Source organism: Pseudorca crassidens, chromosome 2 (assembly GCF_039906515.1).
Source record: "Pseudorca crassidens isolate mPseCra1 chromosome 2, mPseCra1.hap1, whole genome shotgun sequence".
Classification (NCBI taxonomy): domain Eukaryota; kingdom Metazoa; phylum Chordata; class Mammalia; order Artiodactyla; family Delphinidae; genus Pseudorca; species Pseudorca crassidens.
In genome coordinates, this window is record NC_090297.1 from 112,261,405 (window position 1) to 112,282,155 (window position 20,751).

The 20,751-nt window shown below is 40.3% G+C and overlaps 1 protein-coding gene across 10 annotated transcripts in view; it reads right to left on the reverse strand.

Moving 5' to 3' along the window:
• GON4L (gon-4 like) overlaps positions 1–20,751 on the reverse strand; it is an 87,366-nt gene that overhangs the window by 18,348 nt on the left and 48,267 nt on the right. For all 10 annotated transcript variants that reach the window (XM_067728095.1, XM_067728093.1, XM_067728097.1 and 7 more), the window contains 7 exons: positions 13,649–13,689; positions 12,946–13,049; positions 10,458–10,656; positions 9,848–9,934; positions 8,544–8,715; positions 6,922–7,066; positions 5,656–5,806 (listed from right to left, as the gene is read on the reverse strand). In XM_067728095.1, coding sequence (XP_067584196.1) covers positions 5,656–5,806; positions 6,922–7,066; positions 8,544–8,715; positions 9,848–9,934; positions 10,458–10,656; positions 12,946–13,049; positions 13,649–13,689 — 899 coding nt within the window. The remainder of the gene's footprint in view (positions 1–5,655; positions 5,807–6,921; positions 7,067–8,543; positions 8,716–9,847; positions 9,935–10,457; positions 10,657–12,945; positions 13,050–13,648; positions 13,690–20,751) is intronic.

Genomic DNA, 20,751 nt, shown 5'->3' on the forward strand with positions numbered 1-20,751 from the left:
TAAGCTAATCTCTAATTAATAAATACTTTATCATTACTCAATATCTTCTGATGTGCTCCATTCTGGTCACCAGGAAGGGAAAAGTTCAGGTCACAGAGAAAAGGAAGCACATGGTCAGTCATCTTATCTAAAATTTGCTCCTGCCCAGCAGCCGCAGTGAGAGTGCCTTATTAATCCTTATCCTGGCCCATGGAAGCTGCCTTTTAAGCAAATAATGGTGCGAAGGACATGAGAAGGGAAGGAAAGAAGAACAGCAAGACTGAGACTGTTCAGTTTTAAGAGTGAATGAAGAGGGGAATTGAACTTACACTGACAATAAGCGCCAGGTACTGTGCTACAAGCTGAGCAAACAAATAAGGAAGTAATCCCTGCTCTCAAGGAGCTTACAGACCAGTGGGAGAGACAGTCAAGTAGAAACCAATAATGACACTCTGTGTAAGAAAGTATAAAGATGTGCACAAAAAATGACACACAACTCAAACATGAAAATGAAAGATCTTTCTGGAGCAGGTGCAACTACAGAAAAATCTTAAAGAAACAGAGTTTGCTAAATGAAGCAGGGGAGGGCAGAATATAACTCATTTTCAAAATCATGAATGTGTTTAAGGAACCACAAAGAGATCGGTCTGGCTACAACTAAAGGAATGCAAAGAGACTTCAGAAGACAAGTCAGAGGTAGGCAGGAGAGGCCTTCTGTGCCATGCCAGGCAGTCTCAACTCTACGCTGAAGGATTAGATAGAGGTGGCTATGGCAGCAATCTGAAGAATGGAATAAATGGAGCCAGAATTAGAGACACCAGTTATAAAACTACTGCATTAATGCAGGTGTAACTTAATTCAGGTGCCTGAACCAAGGCAGTAGGCAACAGAGTAGGAAATGGAGTAAGAAAACTGAGGACTTGGTGACAGACATACAGACGGGAGTGATCAAGCAGAAGGAGTCGAGTATAACTCCTAGGTTTATGGACTGAAAAAATGGCTAGACAGTAATGTCATACACAAAGAACATACCCAAGCAGGGGTAAGTTGGACGGAGGGGAGTTAGCTGGTGGTGGTGGTGCCAGTGGCAACAACTGGAGGGTACAGAGGGAGACACAGTTCAGTCTGAGGCATCAGTGAGGCATCTTAGCTAAGAATTCCTTTAAACAGGTGACTTCATTGAGCCGGAGCTCAGGAGAGAAACCCGGACCAAAGACACAGATTTGAAAATTATGAAGAGACAGACAACACCATAACCATCAATCTGGATGAGACCACACACTGCAAATTTACTGTGGAACACTGACATTTAAGGGTAGAGCAGGGGAAGAAGAGTTCACGAAAGAGCAGCCTGAGGTAAAAGTCCTAGTATCACAGGAGATAAGAGTACAGGAGTCTGAAGAAGGAATGTGTGAACTCCATTATCAAAGTATCAATGTAAATGCAAAGTTAAACAGGATAAGAGCAGAAAAGTATCCACTGGATAGCCAATCGGGAAATAATTCAAGATCTTTGTGGAGATAATATCCACACTCTCATAGGTTAAAGAGTTAAAAGGTGGGGGGGGACTTCCTTGGTGGCGCAGTGGTTGAGAAGCCCGTGTGCCACAACTACTGAGCCTGAGCTCTGGAGCCCGTGAGCCACAACTACTGAGCCCGCGTGCCTAGAGCCCCTGCTCCACAACAAAGACAAGCCACCACAATGAGAAGCACGCACAACGCAAGGAAGAGAAGCACGCGCACCACAAGGAAGAGAAGCACACGCACCGCAAGAAAGAGTAGCCCCCGCTCGCTCGCCACAACGAACACCCAATGCAGCCATAAATAAATAAATAAATAAATAAATAAACTTATTAAAAAACAAAAAGAGTTAAGGGGTAACTTACTGTTAAGACAGGCAGATTAAACACATCTATTTGGGTTTGTTCCCTCTTGAATCCCCATGAAAACAACAGAAAGGAAATTTTTAAAGGTAAAAGCCTAAAAGGAGAGACAGAATGAGAGAAAAAGTAAAAGCAACAAAATTCTTGGGACTTCCCTGGTGGCGCAGTGGTTAGAAATCCGACTACCAGGCCTCTCTGGTGGCACAGTGATTAAGAATCCGCCTGCCAGTGCAGGGGACAGGGGTTCGAGCTCTGGTCCGGGAAGATCCCACATGCCGCAGAGTAACTAAGCCTGTGCACAACTACTGAGCCTGTGCTCTAGAGCCTGCGAGTCACAACTACTGAGCCCACACGCTTAGAGCCCGTGCTCCGCAACAAGAGAAGCCACCGCAATGAGAAGCCTGCGCACCACAACAAAGACCCAACTCAGCCAAAAATAAATAAATTAAATAAATAAATTTAAAAAAGAAAAGAAAGAAAGAAATCTGACCAGCAATGCAGGGGACACGGGTTCAAGCCCTGGTCCAGGAAGACCCCACATGCTGCAGAGCAACTAAGCCCGTGCGCCACAACTACTGAGCCTGCACTCTAGAGTCTGCCAGCCACAACTACTGAGCCTGCATGCCACAACTACTGAAGCCCACGCGCCTAGAGCCCATGCTCCGCAACAAGAGAAGCCACCGCAATGAGAAGCCTGTTCACCACAACAAAGAGCAGACCCCGCTCACTGCAACTAGAGAAAGCCCGCGTGCAGCAATGAAGACTCAGTGCAGCCAAAAATAAATAAATTTATTTAAAAAAATTTTTTTCTTCAAAGCTAAAAAGCAGATGGAGGAGTGGTAAGTCACATAGAAGAATGAAGAAAACCAAATCCCATGTGGAGAAAAGTTATGGGTCAACTAAATTTATGTCAAAGACTGGCAAAAGGGTAAGACACCAGATACCTCCAGAAGTGGAGGAATTAAAAACAGGTCGAGATGAGGACAGGTTTTAAATCTTCTGAAGAGGCGGTTAGACCCCAAATCCCCTCTCTTGTTTGATGTAGCCCAGTGACAGCTTCTCCCCCTACCCTGGCAGAATTAAGCCAGGGTTGTGGAAAGGATGCTCTCTGAACTGAGGCTGTCAGGCATATGTGAGGGCAGGAGTACTATGCTGATCAAGTATAGAAGAGAAAACTCCAGCCTCCTTCCTCTCCTGCTTTCCCACATTCCCTCTGCCATTTGCTATTAAAGAATATTCAATGAACAACAATAAAAATAGCTATTAGACATCTTAAATATGAGAGAAAAAATAAAGAACTCAACTCAGCAGAACAGTTAGAAGAAAAAGCTGAAGTAATATCTCAGAAAGTACAACAAAAAGACACAGTGATGGGAAAAAAGAAGAAAGACAAGATGAGAAGATGAGCCTGAGAGGACTAGCATCTGACCACTGAGCACCATAGGAGAGAACAGACCAAAAGAAGGGAAGGAAACCATCAATATGTACATTTCAAGTACATTTCCCCATACTGGAACCTATGAGTTTCCAAAGTAAAGTTTATCAAGCACCTTGCATAATTAATGAAACTAGACACATACTGAGGCATATTGTCATGAAATTTCAAAACACTGGAGAAAAAGAAAAAATCCTACATACTGCCGGAGGGAGAGGAAAAACAAGTGTTACATAAAGGTTCAAGAGTCAAAAGGGCATCAAATTTCTAAAGAGCCAGCACTAGAAACTAGAAGAAAATGGAGGCCTTAAAATGTTCTGATAAAAGTGATTTTCAACCTAGAATGTTAGACCCACTGAAGTGGGAGAATAGAGACATATTTCAAACTTTTGGTGTTGAATAATTATAGATTCATAGACAGGTCTCATGTACACTTGTTACATAGTAACAATAGTTACATATACAAACCAGGTATATAGTACAATAGCAAAACTAGGAAATTACATTGGTCATGTCATGTCATGACAGACAATGAATACAAGTAGTTTAAACCTAAAAATTTGTTTCTCGAGCACTCTTCCTCAGAATACTACTAGGATGTGCTACACTAAAACAAGGCAAAAATGATGTGGGGTTCAGAAATAAAAGGATCCAAAGCAAGTAAGAAGTGAAATGAATCCCCAGGATGATGGTGAAGAAAAAGCCAGAGAAGATGTTAGTGCAGCAAGCCAAGAGAGCAACATGGGTAGAGTGGAACAGCATCAGAGTGCTCTGGGAAGGATTTCTTCAGGGAGATGAAAATGATAGCAGGACACCTAAAATATTTGAACACACTGAAAAGAGATTTATAAAACTGAAGAAGACTTTAGTGTTGAACTGGTAATACATACATAATAAAACCAAGTCCCACTCATCCTCAAAAAAAGCAATTATTAACACCAAGAGAAACAAAATGTCCAGCAGGAAAAGCAAAGTAATCATGATACACTACATAGCCCAGCTGTGAGAAGCTTTTAGTCGTGCTTATAACATAAACTCTAAAAACAATCTAAGTGGGCTTCCCCGGTGGTGCATTGGTTAAGAATCTGCCTGCCAATGCAGGGGACACGGGTTTGAGCCCTGGTCCAGGAAGATCTCAGATGCCACGGAGCAACTAAGCCCGTGCACCACAACTACTGAGCCTGCGCTCCAGAGCCTATGCTTTGCAACAAGAGAAGCCTCCACGATGAGAAGCCACGCACCGCAATGAAGAGTAGTCCCCGCTCACTGCAACTAGAGACAGCCCATGCACTGCAACGAAGACCCAACACAGCCAAAAATAAATACATTTATAAAAAAATAAATAAATAAAAACAATCTAAGCAAAACTGTGATATAATTATAGTGAGTGGTGAGACTATAGGAGTGTGGAGAGAACTAAGTCTTCATCTTCCATGGTTTCAGTTTAACAGAGAAGGCCTAAATCCAAAAAATCAAGTGGAGACTTCCTGGTGGTCCAGTGGTTAAGAATCTGCCTTCCAACACAGGGATGTGGGTGCGATCCCTGATCGGGGAACTAAGATCCCACACGTCACAGGGCAACTAAGGCCACGCGCTCTAGAGCCTGTGAGCCACAACTAGAGAGCCTGCACGCTGCAACTACTAAGCCCGTGTGCCACAACTACTAAGCCCGTGCACTCTGAAGCCCGCACGCCACAACTAGAGAGAAGCCCACGTGCTGCAATGAAAGATCCCACGTGCCACAAATGAAGATCCCACATGCCACAAATGAAGATCCCACATGCCACAACTAAGAGCCAATGCAGCCAAATAAAGAAATATTAAAAAAAAAAATCAAGTGGTAGCAATTATAAGCATGCTACCTAGATATGGAGGTAAATGTACCATCACCCACAAAAACCTTGCTTAGCAGGAAATAGGGAGAAAAATTACTGTCTTTCATGACAAGTCTCACAGAACTATTTGATTCTTTAAAGTATACTTTATGACTTTGATATAAGTATCTAAATATAAAGAGTTAAGGAGAAGGATATAAGTGGACTGTGGCCTACCCTTTGAAGAAGGTTAGCGTGGGAAAAAAAGGGAGAAAATGAATAGCTAGAGGAAAACAGATTCGAGAAGTATTTTAAAATTTGAACAATTTTATTTTTAGGAGAAATATCTATAACAGAGGAAGAAGATGACACTCCAGAGGAAAATAATGAATCACTGTTCCTGGAAAGGAAAGAGGGCAATTAACCTAGTGTGCAGGTGGGAGGAACTAGCCTTAAATAAAAGGCTATTCATTGAGACTAAGCAAAAGAAAAGGAATGGCTGCACTCAGGCGAGGTCTCCAGTAGAGCATGCAGGGAGCACTTACTTTAATGATGTTGTCCGGAGCTCTGTTCATGTTGAGGTTCTTGATTCTCACTGTCAGCTGGTGGGCAGTCTTGCAAGTGAGAAGGTACTTGCTGATTAGAGGCTTAGGAAACTCGGTCCCTTCAAAGTGCTTCAGTCCTAAAGCTAACAAACTGAGAAAGGGGCAGTGACACTCAATCTCACCTGACAGTCCATCCCGCTGAAAAGCCTCCCAGATGAACTCCACATTCTATAACCCACTTTTTCCACGTCTAATTCTCGTACAACTTAATGGCAATTCAATAGAAAATTTCAGATATTTACTGAGTGCTAAGAAGTACTACGTGAATAAGACTCAATGAGGAGTTCCCAATCAAGTGAGAAGAGGAAAAACCAGGCATAAATCACTAATAAATGTCAGATCATGACGCACTTTATACTAATAACACAAATGAAATTTGAAGGAAGAAGAATGGCTCTAACAAAACTAATATAAAATGAATATTGGGCACCATGTTAGACATATTAAACAGCACCAACACTACCTCCCAACATAACATATTCAATTACAGTTACCTATGTACATATTTGCTGATGGCAGTGGGGAAATACAAATCAAGAGCCGTGAAAGTGTTCATAACCTTTATCGAATAATCTCACTCTTGAGAATTTACCCAAAGAGATAAACTGGAAAGATTTTCAAAAGCTCTATGCGCAAAGATCCTTGGTGAAGCCTCACTCAGAACAGCTAAACAAGGGGCGGGGGGGGGGGGGCGGGGGGGGCAGGAGTGGCAAATAAAAGGACTATCATAGGGCCATTAATATTGCCTTAAAAGACAATATACAGAAACAAAAATAAGACAATGTTACAGCATGGAATCTGACAGAAAAAACAATTTCAAGAAGATGTTAAGTTAAAAATAGCAAAACAAAATTACACTTATATTGCCAATAATTATATAAGAAATGCAAAAAGAAAAATCATTGTCTTGGGGTGGTTAGGATAATGGATAAAAAAATTGTTTTCCTTTGAAAATTTTCCTCTAACAGTATTACAAGGCAAGTTTTTACAATAAATAAAAGACAAAAAAACAACTTAAAATGTTTCAAAAATGTGTATGTCATTCCCTAAAAAAAGCAGTATTTGGCACTGCTGGAACAAGCACATACTACAGAACTGCGCCCATCTACACTGCTTTTCTTTTTGTCTTTTGTGTCCGTTCTTTATCATACAGGTCTTCTCCTTGGGATATTTTGTGCTCTTGTTCACCTCACAGTAAACCCTTACTTGTCCTCCGCCTTGGTGAAGAAAATCTTATCCTGGGGATTCTTTGCCTTCAGAGAACACACTGGAAGTAGCTCTGGATACATGAAAACCTTGCTAGTGGCTAGGATCCAAGCCACTTGCTTTGGCAAACAGGGAAATTCATAGGCTGTAAGAAAAAAATTCCTGATAAATGAAATTCTAGAACAAAAGCCGGCTTCACAAAAGCTTCTGAATGCATTTTTGCATTTAGATAGAGCCACCCCTACCTAACGTGATGCCCTTCCACCCACATACCCCCCTCCCAAAAGTTTCCACAATCTTTCTCAGCCTAACATATACCTAAAAGGAGTCCCATTCAATGCTATTAAAAGTTGATTCTCTTTTTCTTTCCTGTGTGGAATACTTAACACACTAAGTAACATAAGCACTTATAAAGTACCTAGTAATACCTGGCAGATAGTGTATGCTCAAAAAATTTTTACCTCCTTCCCCCTTTAAATCCTTGAAAGATAAGTGACCTTCAACAATGCTTTCTTTCTTCCAGGATAAGATTCCAACTTCTTTAATCTCCCTCACAAATCTGGTATTCCAAATTTTATTTTATTTGATTCTTACTTAACTTTCATTAAGTTCTCCCAGATTCCTCCTGAGGTTGGGAACAAAAAAACCATAAAGAGAATGAGACAATTCAGTCTCATTCATTTCTGTCTTGCTGTCTAAGCCTCTCAATTCCAGGCACTTCTGCCTTTCCAGAGATAAGCACCACTGTACAGCCATATTTCTCCTTCCATAAATGTTATTTTTATATCCCCAGAAGAAAAACACAGGACACTATATGTATAAGTTATAACTGTAGTCTGGTGTTAAATTAAGTTTTCATTACCAACATATAACTAATAAAGTAGTTTGAGATCAGTGTCTATGACATAATGCACTTAAATTCAACTATGTTCAATTTAACTATAAGAGTCAGGGATTTAAAATCAAATCCAAAGACAAACCCAAATCCACAGCAAAACACAACTAATTTGCTAAACTAGGAACAAATCAGAAGCAAATATTTAGTTTAAGGGAACAGCAAATATTTTCTCAAAAAATACTAAACCAATGCAAAGTAGAAACCAAACCTGCAAATTTCTTTAAAATATTGAACATGGTAAATGTACAACATCTCTAATTTTTTCCTAACTCCCATATCAATGTTTCACTCAAAATGGAGATATCACTAATAATCATTATGGGAAATAAAATGATCTTAATGAAGAAGTGAGTAGAAACCTAAACACAACCCAACTTTACCACTTGACTTCCAACTTTATCAGATACCAGTTTGTCTTGACCTGACTCCTAATACTTACCCTCATATCTACTTAAGTCCAATTATTAGCAGGAGTCCCACATCTCTACCCCCCACAACCCTGCCCTGTCCACTGCCTCCATCCCTTACTTAAGCCCAAGTATTATCACCTAATTCTAGAACTTAGATAATGAGCACAAAGGGAGGATAAAAGAGAGAAGGAAGAAATTACAAACACCCTGTCTCCTCCACCCCTAGGAAATTATCCCTAGGAAATTATCTATGGGATAAGACTCCCACCTCTCACTGCAAGTAAAAACTTAAAGCGGACACATCTGTCCCCTACCAGTCTTCTTGACAGTTTTACGAGGACTCCAGTCAACGCTGACACGTGTGTTGAAGTCTTCAATGAGCTGCACAGCTCCCATCAGGTTACAGGGTTGGAACAAGGTCTGAAACTTGGGGTTGAACTGATGATGAAGGGCGATGGAGCTTTGAGCAAAGGTTCCCAGCTCTTTCTGGGAAAACAGGACACAAAGGAGATCTAAGTTCCAGAAAATTAGTACCAGTAGCCCTTAGCCTCTAAGTGAAAAACTGTCCTTCCTACAATAGTATAAAAACAGGTAAAAATCATTATAAAGTCTTCCATAATTAACATTTTGCCATTAAGACTGTTCTTTTGCCGAGTCCTCAGATATTTGGGGATTTGTGATACACTAATTTGCTCTTGTTTTATTCTCAGTCTGAGTGTTCCTCAGCCTTTTGGATGCATGGTCTAGCTCCCCAGCTAGAATTAAAATTCTCAAGAGTGAGAGCCATTACTTAATAAAAAAATAAAAATTTTAAATGTCTTCATTGGTTTCTCTGAAGAACAAAGTATTTCTCATGATCCTCTGAACACAATAAGAGGGAAAATAACACTCTGCTGACTATCGAAGGAAGCTCAGACTACTAGCCAACTCAAACTCCAAAGAGACTTACCCAAGAGGCAAAGAATATCCTCATTACCTACCCCAAAGTTCAGGAGCAATTTTTATAGGATTTTAACACATTACTGACAGGTGGATTTTTGCAGAAACTAACGCCTGTGGCTATAATACGTCTCTGGTCAAAAATGTGTTAAAATTTGAATTTTTTTCTTTTTGGCCACGCCCTACAGCTTGCAGGATCTTAGTTCCCCGACCAGAAATTGAATCTGGGCCCCGGAAGTGAAAGTGCCGAGTCCTAACCGCTGGACCTCCAGGGAAATTCCCAAAATTTGAAATTAAAAGCCCTTCCTCCAAAATATTTCATAATGCCACGAGCAAAATTAATTTTATACATAAAACACTGATATTGAGCCTAATAAATAATGAATTCAATAAAAAGAAGAGAAGTACCAAAAGCCCAAGATGAGTGGATCTAAAGGTAAGAGAACCCAATAAAAAGGTAAGAGGAATAGTCTTAAGAAACTGAATACTCTCTCTGCCCTTTAATGGGAACCAGTAACTTATGTTTTATCAGCAAGCACGTGAAGCCATACGAACAGCTACCAAAACATGCAGGAGAGAAGAATAAATGTAGCTTATGATGAGTCAACATTTATGAGAAATGACTTCCAAACTAACTGCATACACAATTCTTTAGAGTTAGGGATATCTGAAACCTTACAAGAAATATCCTGGTGGTACTGGCCTCCGAACTGAGACTGGGGTTGGAGGTGGCGAGAAGGTGAATTTGCGTCAAGAGCTGCACATGCTGGGGAGGGAAAGAAAATAATATAGTGACATGTTATGATGTTGTCATTTCAGGAACCCAGAAGACTTTACCAAGATGTTAGTGACTTTAGCATATATGTTTGGCTTTCTAGAGAGACTATGAGAACAACATAGTATCTTGGTATGAATTTTTTTCTCAAATATGTTCCACTTGAGCAAAATGACAGAACCAGAGGAAGTTTAACCTCAAGCCAGAGGGACTAAGATTAGAAAGAAGAAAAAACTACTCTGGCAATAAGGCTGTTAAATTCAGAAGGGATTACTAAAGATTCTTTGAAATCTATCATGCTGAATACTATCAGGGTCCTTACATGCATTCTTACCTGAGACATGAACATGATGACATTTCAAGGTCCTAACTGATGTGAAGATCCTGCGGTCCTGTGGTTTCAGTGGTTATCAAGACACCTATTTCCGACTTTTCCAAAGCTGCTAATTTAATGTTTGGCTTCGAGCCAGGCCATGGGATGGTCCAATATTAACATTACCAAGAAGAGTCTTACCTGCTGCATCTGCTGCTGGAGTCTCCTCCTCTGTGCTGGGTCTAGAATCAGAGTCTGATGAACTTTCTCACTCTGGGGCTTAACCCTCTCTACCTCCTGCTGCTGTTTGGCTGAAGATTTCCTCATCTTCAGCTGTTCAAGTAGCTCCTTCACTGTGCGATGCTGCTCATTTAGCAAGTTGGCCAGTGGTTCCTCAAACCTATCCTCAACAGGGAGATGATTGGATTTGAATATTTCCCTGCGTCCACAACACACCCAGTTCCTTCTAATGGTGGGCTAAGCAAGTCTGAACAACTTCCATCTACTGCTAATCCCCAAATCTCACTTTAGCCGATAGGCAAACTCCTATCCTACCCAAATCTTCTCCCAAAGTTGTTAGCATAGATTCAAATAAGATGGTTCTGAATCGCCCCCCACCCATTCTTCTACATCAGTCTTCTAAGTAATATCGTAATGAAGGGGAAATTAAACAAAAATCTAAGAGTAGGGAAGTGTCTGGATAACAAAGCAGCCAAGGAGCTAATGGGAACCCATCATTTTTCATCACACTGACAGCCAAATTAATCTCAGACTTGTTCTTAATGGTGACACAGAATCTTCTCCAAGTTTTCTAACACTACCCTCCTACCCCTACCTCCTGAGAGAGAGAGACTGTGTCTGGGGCTGAAGTAAGAATCCAAATACCTAGCATGCTAGTTCTGAGGTAGAGGCAGAACAAGACACTCAAGTGATTAAGCAAGAGCTGATACTCTGTGCAATCAGGACAAGACCTGCTCAAGTAGCTATGACTAGCAGGTTATCATAATTCAAGAAATCCTCCAGAATTTAGCAATAGTTAAATGATAACAATCTTTATCCCCAGAGGCTGTTGAAAAAAGTTGTTTCCTTTTACAGTATTTACTGTGAGTATGGGCTGACACAGGGTGAAAACCTAAAGACACAGGCCTGTCCTCTGTACAATTTTACTGAGAATTGAAATCTCTTGATTATCTGCATTACTAGCAGAGGAACAGAAGAACAGAAACATGAAAAATGTAGATAATGCAAAAAAAAAAAAGCCTGCACCTGATTTTAATAAGTATTACCTGGATGGGTAGTTGATACGGGGAACACAGGTAACTCACTTTCCTTGTGATATTTTACTTAATCAAAGATTAAGCTAGGTTTGCATTTCTAGCTGAAAGAAAAGCAGCAGCAGCCCATGCAGATCAACTGAATACCGAAAGGTAACTGAATTGGAATAAGGATTTTTAAGTAGTTACATAATGACCAAATTTTAAAAATTCATACACAGAGTTGACTAGTGGAACTGAAATATGTTTACAGATCAAATCCCATGATAGTAAGTTCCCAGGTTCTACTCTGCTACACTAGAATTTTTTTCTATGAAATATGGTGTGAAATAAGTGGTTCGAATACAGACTCTAAGAAATTTTGAAATTTGTTCTCAAAAAAAAAAAGGTAAATATGTGAGGTGATAGAAGTGCTAATTAACTTGATGGGGGGAATCCTTTTACAAAGCATACGCTTATCAAATCATCAAGCTGTACACTTGCAGTATCTTACAACCTTATTTGTCAATTATACCTCAACGAAGCTGAAAAAAAAAAGGAACTCCTGAGATTTCTGTTGTGGTTATATTATGGTATTTATTGTAATGGAGTATGACTGATATTTCTGACTTTTACACAATGATTAGTATACCTTGTCTTTTTCACTAAATTTCCAAGTTCCCTGAAGGCCTAGCTTTCAGGTGGATCCAAAGCTCTCTAGTTAGGTAATGCTGTTAAGTTAAAACACAGGACTAATTAGAGACTATGTGTCTTTCAGTTTTGCTTTGTTCCATGCATGGCACAAACCATACCCTGACATCCAGCCAGTCACCTAACGACAGTATGCTGCTACTCAGAATGGACAGCAATAAAGTACGGATAAACTATGCAAACTCATCACAAAAGTGGGGGGAAAAATTTAAAGCCTCTACTCTCTGGGTGGGACAATGGAAGTGCTAATTTAAGTGAAGAGGGCAGTACACACATTTCAGACTCCAGGGCATTACTTCAGGTGCTTTATGGTTTGCTCAATTAATGCCTTGGTGACTAACAAAGGTTCATTAACATTTACTAGATGTTAACGACAAATAGAAAAACAAAAGGGACATACTGGATATTACAATTTGGGATAGTTTCTGTGGCTGGCCACATAGAGTCCTACACACCTCTCCAGCACCACTCACCTGGAGAAGCTGCTATGGATGCCAGCTACTGCTTTTTCTCCCTTCCCAAACAGGTACAGCTTGGTCTATAGCTGCACTGCCCCATAAGGAGACTTATTCACTTGACACCTAACACCCACAAGGGACTCTGCATCCTAATATCAGTAACAGCAGGTAGTCAGGGATGGGAAATTGTTAGCTAAAATTTCTCCAAACCTTTTCAGACGTACACTTTTCCTCCATTCTAAGTCTCAAGGTCTTTGGTTAGCCTACCGTAGGGCTTGAGGGGTGTTAAAGTTGGGCCGAGGCTCAGCCACACATTCCTCCTCCTCTGGGCCATCATCTTCCATGTTGGAGAACCCCATCTCATCTTGAAACTGAGGGCAAAGGAAAAGAAGGATTTTCCTGGGGAATGGGCACGCAAAGGTCACTCTAGCAGTGAGAAGGGAAAGCAAAGACTAGTTTACAGGACTTTAATAACGCTGGCGCACAGAAAGAGCTTGCATTAACAACCTTTCTCACTTCTGGGCTCGCACAATCCTGCACATGGGGTAGCTATTATGCCAGGAAAAAAGTTTCTCAATCAGGCAACTTGTAATGGTAAACACAGAGCATGGATAACTTGAAATGATCAGAATATCTTTAAAGAAATAAATTTATGAGAAAGGTAACTATTCGGGCTCAGAATAATCTAAAATTAGTTTGCAATCTTTGAGGATGCAACATGTGATAGTGAAGAGTCCATCCAAAAGCCTGCAAGGAAAACTTTATTAAGAATAACCTACATATGGATAATCAAAGTTTATTACTTAGCAAAAATCTCCTGTCACTATATTCTCTCCTGGGTGGACTGAAAGGGGAATGGGCTTGGTTCACACCACCCTTCTGGAGAGAGAGGCCCTGAAACCAAAGGACAGAGCTTGCTGGAGAATCCACTTTTACTATTCTGAGTTCTCATTCGAAGATCATTACTCACAGTTTCAAACAGCTCTTCCATCAGTTCATTCACTTCCTTTTCTGCAAAAAAGTCAAACGGTATGCTGTTGGCACTTGTTTGTTTCATTTTGCCACAGGGGGATTTCCAAGAAAATTCAATGAAAGTTGTTTTCAGCAAGGCTTTTAACAAAATCCTCATATCTATCCATCATTGACTCATTCATTTAAAAACATTTATTGAACACCAACTATATGCCTTAATCCCTAGTTCTAGATGCTTAGATACATGACAGGACTTTACTCTCATGAAGCTTAAATTCTAATGGGAAAACACACAAAAACGTAAGCTAGATGATTTTATAATGAGATAAATGCAGAGTTTGTTGGCCCATCCTACTGAATGGAGTCAAGAGAGAAGTCTCCAGCAGTGTGTCATAGGACCCTACCTTTGGACCTGAACTATTCAGCAATCCCATCAACAACCTAAAACACCCAGAAAACACACTTGCCAGACCTGTAAACGATATAAAGCTGAAAGGGATTGCCAGACCAACTGATGACAGATTCAAAATTCTAGGTTTTCTCAAATTAACTGGATGAAACATAATGGGGATAAATTTAAAGTCTTACATTTAGGATTTTCAAAAATCAGTTTCTTAAGTGCACAAAAAGGTAACATGGCTCAGAAACAATTAATCTGAAAAAGATCTCAATGTTTTGGTTGACCTTAAGTTCAATATGACACAGTAGCTCCAAAACAGTGCTCACAACCAAGAAGGCAAGCATATCACTGAATCAGAGCAGTCTCAGGCTCTATCTAGAGGACTGTGATCATTTCTGTAAAAGCCCTTCTTAAGAGGGCATTAAAAAGCTAAAATCCAAATGTTAGTGAGGATGTGGAGCAACTAGAACTGTAAAAAGAATGTAAAGTGGAAAGCCACTTTGGAAAAAGGTTTGGCAATTTCTCAGAAAACTAAGTATACAGCTACCTTATGACCACTGATTCTTCCCCTAAATAGCTGACCCAAGGGAAATGAAACATTTGTCCACAAAACCTTGCACAAGAAGGTTCAGAGCTATCTTTATTCAAGATAGCCAGAAATTAGAAAGAACCCAGGTGTCCATCAACACCTGCGGATTGATGAAAAATAAACAAATTGGTATATTTATACACTGGAATCCTACTCAGCAATAAAAGGGAAGAAATTAATGATACAAGCAATGTGCATGAATCTCAAAAACTTTATGCTAAGTGAAAGAAGCTGTATACAACAGAACATATACTATATGATTCCATTCACATGAAGTTTTAAAAGAGGCAAATCTAATCTGTGATAGAAGAAAAGGGAACAGTGGTCGCACCTGGGAGGATGGTGTGGGGACTGACTTGGAAGGGGCAAGTGGGTACTTTCTGGGGTGACAAATCTCTATCTTGCTAGGGGTTTGAGTTATACAAGAGGAGGCACATCGAACCTCACTGAATGGTACACTTAAGATTTCTGTACTACAATGTGTATAAATTTACCTAAAAAGAAAAACTGTAAACAAATACTGAGTTCTAATTCATGATATGCATGCTGAAATGTTTAGATATCTACAACTCACTATGAAATGCTTCAAAAAAAAATGGATTCATAGATGGATAGGTGCATGACTAAGCAAATATATGAAAAGTTAACTATAGAAGATAGGTAGTGGGTATACGGGTGTCCACTGTACAATTCTTTCAACTTTTCTATATGTTCAAAAAGTTTCATAATAAAATGTCATGGGGGAGAATTTTCTTAAAAATAAAGGCTAGAATCCAGAGGAGGGTAATTTGGGGGTTGAAATGTGGAAAGCCTGGCATTTAGAGAACTGAAAAAACTCGGTATGTTTAGCATAATAAAGAAAAAATGTAGAAAAAGAAACATACTATGCACACTTAGGAGTAAATTACATTTTATGGCAACAAAGGACAAACAGAGAAATATAAAAGATAGATTCAGGTTCAATAAGGAAAATGCTGGGGCTTCCCTGGTGGCGCAGTGGTTAAGAATCTGCCTACCAATGAATGCAGGGGACACAGGTTTGAGCCCTGGCCCGGGAAGATACCACGTGCCGGGGAGCAACTAAGCCCATGCGCCACAACTACTGAGCCTGTGCTCTAGAGCTTGCGTGCCACAGCTACTGAGCCCACGTGCCATAACCACTGAAGCCCGTGTGCCTAGAGCCCATGCTCCGCAACAAGAGAAGCCACTGCAATGAGAAGCCCGCGCACCACAACGAAGAGCAGCCCCCGCTCGCTGCAACCAGAGAAAAGCCTTCGCGCAGCAACAAAGACCCAACGCAGCCAAAAAATAAAAATAAATTTTAAAAAAAATTAATAAGGAAAATGTTAATTGAAGAGGTGTTCAAGAGTAGGACACACTATCTGCAGAGCTGATGAACTCCCTGTCACTGGAGGTATCCAAACAGACTGAAAGGCCACATGAGAGAAGCTGTTAACAAACGCTTAAGTGGGAGGAAAATATATGTGACCACAGGAGGCTTTCCAAACTCTGTGATTCTAAGCTGTTTTATTTTTAAATTTTTATCATCCATGTAAGAAAAGTCCTCTTAAAGGGATTATAATTAAGCATGATAACATAAGACGACAAGGGGTAGAAACAAAATTAAAATTCTATCCCAGTTTTTACTTATGACCATAGAACTCTATGACTAGAAAGGAAGACCCATCATTCAGGCAACCCAGAAAAGTTCACTAGTTGATTGGCAAACACTGTCAGCCCCATGAAAAACACCAGCTCTAAGGCAATAAACAACACAAAACCCATGAGAAGCTCACAGTTTAGGGAAGGAGACAGATATAAATAAGCAACTATGAGAGAGATGAGTATTAAAAAGGACATATAAAATAGTATGGATTGATATAATCAGGAGGAGTAACCAAGATGGCGGACTAGAAGGACGTGCTCTCACTCCCTCTTGTGAGAACACCAGAATCACAACTAGCTGCTGGACAATCATCGACAGGAAGACACTGGAACTCACCAAAAAAGATACCCCACATCCAAAGACAAAGGAGAAGCCACAATGAGACTGTAGGAGGGGTGCAATCACAGTAAAATCAAATCCCATAACTGCTGGGTGGGTGACTCACAGACTGGAGAACACTTATACCACAGAAGTCCACCCACTGGAGTGAAGGTTCTGAGCCCCACGTCAGGCTTCCCAACCTGGGGGCCCGGCAACGGGAAGAGGAATTCCTAGAGAATCAGACTTTGAAGCCTAGTGGGAATTGATTGCAGGACTTCGACAGGACTGGGGGAAACAGAGACTCCACTCTTGGAGGGCACACACAAAGTAGTGTGTGCATTGGGATCCAAGGGAAGGAGCAGTGACCCAATAGGAGACTGAACCAGACCTACCTGCTAGTGTTGGAGGGTCTCCTGCAGAGGCGGGGGGTGGGGGGAGGCTGTAACACACCATGGGGACAAGGACACTGACAGCAGAAGTTCTGGGAAGTACTCCTTGGCGTGAGCCCTCCCAGAGTCTGTCATTAGCCCCACCAAAGAGCCCAGGTAGGCTTCAGTCTTGGGTTGCCTCAGGCCAAACACCCAACAGGGAGGGAACCCAGCCCCACCCATCAATAGTCAAGTGGATTAAAGTTTTACTGAGCTCTGCCCACCAGAGCAACAGTCAGCTCTACCCACCACCAGTCCCTCCCATCAAGCCTCTTAGATAGCCTCATCCATCAGAGGGCAGACAGCAGAAGCAAGAACTACAATCCTGCAGCCTGTGGAACAAAAACAACATTCACAGAAAGACAGACAAGATGAAAAGGCAGAGGGCTATGTACCAGATGAAGGAACAAGATAAAACCGCAGAAAAATAACTAAATGAATTGGGAGATAGGCAACCTTCCAGAAAAAGAATTCAGAATAATGATAGTGAAGATGATCCAGGACCTCGGAAGAAGAACGGAGGCAAAGATGGAGAAGATGCAAGAAATGTTTAACAAAGACCTAGAAGAATTAAAGAACAAACAAACAGAGATGAACGATACAGTAACTGAAATGAAAAATACACTAGAAGGAATCAATAGCAGAATAACAGAGGCTGAAGAACAGATAAGTGACCTGGAAGACAGAATGGTGGAATTCACTGCTGCGGAACAGAATAAAGAGAAAAGAATGAAAAGAAATGAAGAGAGCCTAAGAGATCTCTGGGACAACATTAAATGCAACAACATTCGCATTATAGGGGTCCCAGAAGGAGAAGAGAGAGAGAAAGGACCCAAAAAAATATTTGAAGAGATTATAGTGGAAAACTTCCCTAACATGGGAAAGGAAATAGCCACCCAAGTCCAGGAAGTGCAGCGAGTCCCATACAGGATAAACCCAAGGAGAAACACACCGAGACACATAGTAATCAAATTGGCAAAAATTAAAGACAAAAAAAATTATTGAAAGCAGCAAGGGAAAAATGAAAAATAACATACAAGGGAACTCCCATAAGGTTAACAGCTGATTTCTCAGCAGAAACTCTACAAGCCAGAAGGGAGTGGCATGATATACTTAAAGTGATGAAAGGGAAGAACCTACAACCAAGATTACTCTACCCGGCAAGGATCTCATTCAGATTCGGCAAGGATCTCATTCAGATTCGACGGAGAAATCAAAAGCTTTACAGACAAGCAAAAGCTAAGAGAATTCAGCACCACCAAACCAGCTCTACAGCAAATGCTAAAGCAACTTCTCTAAGTGGGAAACACAAGAGAAGAAAAGGACCTACAAAAACAAACCCAAAACAATTAAGAAAATGGTCATAGGAACATACATATCGATAATTACCTTAAACGTGAATGGATTAAATGCTCCAACCAAAAGACACAGGCTTGCTGAATGGATACAAAAACAAGACCCATATATATTCTGTCTACAGGAGACCCACTTCAGACCTAGGGACACATACAGACTGAAAGTGAGGGGATGGAAAAAGATATTCCATGCAAATGGAAATCAAAAGCTGGAGTAGCTATACTCATAGCAAATAAAATAGACTTTAAAATAAAGAATGTTATAAGAGACAAGGAAGGCCACTACATAATGATCAAGGGATCAATCCAAGAAGAAGATATAACACTTACAAATATATATGCACCCAACATAGGAGCACCTCAATACATAAGGCAAGTGCTAACAGCTATAAAAGAGAAAATTGACAGTAACACAATAATAGTGGAGGACTTTAACACCTCACTTACACCAATGGACAGATCATCCAAAATGAAAATAAATAAGGAAACAGAAGCTTTAAATAACACAATAGACCACATAGATTTAACTGATATTTATAGGACATTCCATCCAAAACAGCAGATTACACTTTCTTCTCAAGTGCGCACGGAACATTCTCCAGGATAGATCACATCTTGGGTCACAAATCAAGCCTCAGTAAATTTAAGAAAATTGAAATCATATCAAGCATCTTTTCTGACCACAACGCTATGAGATTAGAAATGAATTACAGGGAAAAATTGTAAAAAACACAAACACATGGAGGCTAAACAATACGTTACTAAATAACCAAGAGATCACTGAAGAAATCAAAGAGGAAATGAAAAAATACCTACAGACAAATGACAATGAAAACACGATGATCCAAACCTATGGGATGCAGCAAGAGCAGTTCTAAGAGGGAAGTTTATAGTTATACAAGCCTACCTCAAGAAACAAGAAAAATCTCAAGTAAACAATCTAACCTTACACCTAAAGGAGCTAGAGAAAGAAGAACAAACAAAACCCAAAGTGAGCAGAAGGAAAGAAATCATAAAGATCAGAGCAGAAATAAATGAAACAGAAACAAAGAAAACAACAGCAAAGATCAATAAAACTAAAAGGTGGTTCTTTGAGAAGATAAAAATCGATAAACCATTAGCCAGACTCATCAAGAAAAAGAGGGAGAGGACTCAAATCAATAAAATTAGAAATTAAAAAGGAGAAGTTATAACAGACACTGCAGAAATACAAAGCATCCTAAGAGACTACTACAAGCAACTCTATGCCACTAAAATGGACAACCTGGAAGAAATGGACAAATTCTTAGAAAGGTATAACCTTCCAAGACAGAACCAGGAAGAAACAGAAAATATGAACAGACCAATCACAAGTAATGAAACAAACTGTGATTAAAAATCTTCTAACAGGGCTTCCCTGGTGGCGCAGTGGTTGAGAGTCCGCCTGCAGATGCAAGGGACACGGGTTCATGCCCTGGTCCGGGAAGATCCCACATGCTGCAGAGAGGCTGGGCCCGTGAGCCATGGCAGCTGAGCTTGCGCGTCCGGAGCCTGTGCTCCACAACGGGAGAGGCCACAACAGTGAGAGGCCTGCGTACCGCAAAAAAAAAAAAAAAAAAAAAAAATCTTCCAACAAACAAAAGTCCAGGACCAGATGGCTTCACAGGTGAATTCTATCAAACATTTAGAGAAGAGCTAACACCCATCCTTCTCAAACTCTTCCAAAAGATTGCGGAGGAAGGAACACTCCCAAACTCATTCTACGAGGCCACCATTGCCCTGATACCAAAACCAGAAAAAGATACTACAAAAAAATAAAATTACAGACCAATATCACTGATGAATATAGATGCAAAAATCCTCAACAAAATACTAGCAAACAGAATCCAACAACACATTAAAAGGATCATACACCATGATCAAGTGGGATTTATCCCAGGGATGCACGGATTCTTCAATATATGCAAATCAATCAATGTGATACACCATACTAACAAAGAATAAAAACCATATGATCATCTCAATAGATGCAGAAAAAGCTTTCAACAAAATTCAACACCAATTTATGAAAAAAACTCTCCAGAAAGTGGGCAGAGAGGGAACCTACCTCAACGTAATAAAGGCCACATAAGACAAACCCATAGCAAACATCATTCTCAATGGTGAAAAACTGAAAGCATTTCCTGTAAGATCAAGAATGAGACAAGCATGTCCACCCTCACCACTATTATTCAACATAGTTTTGGAAGTTCTAGCCACGGCAATCAGAGAACAAATAGAAATAAAAGGAATACAAATTGGAAAAGAAGAAGTAAAACTGTCACTGTTTGCAGATCACATGATACTATACATAGAGAATCCTA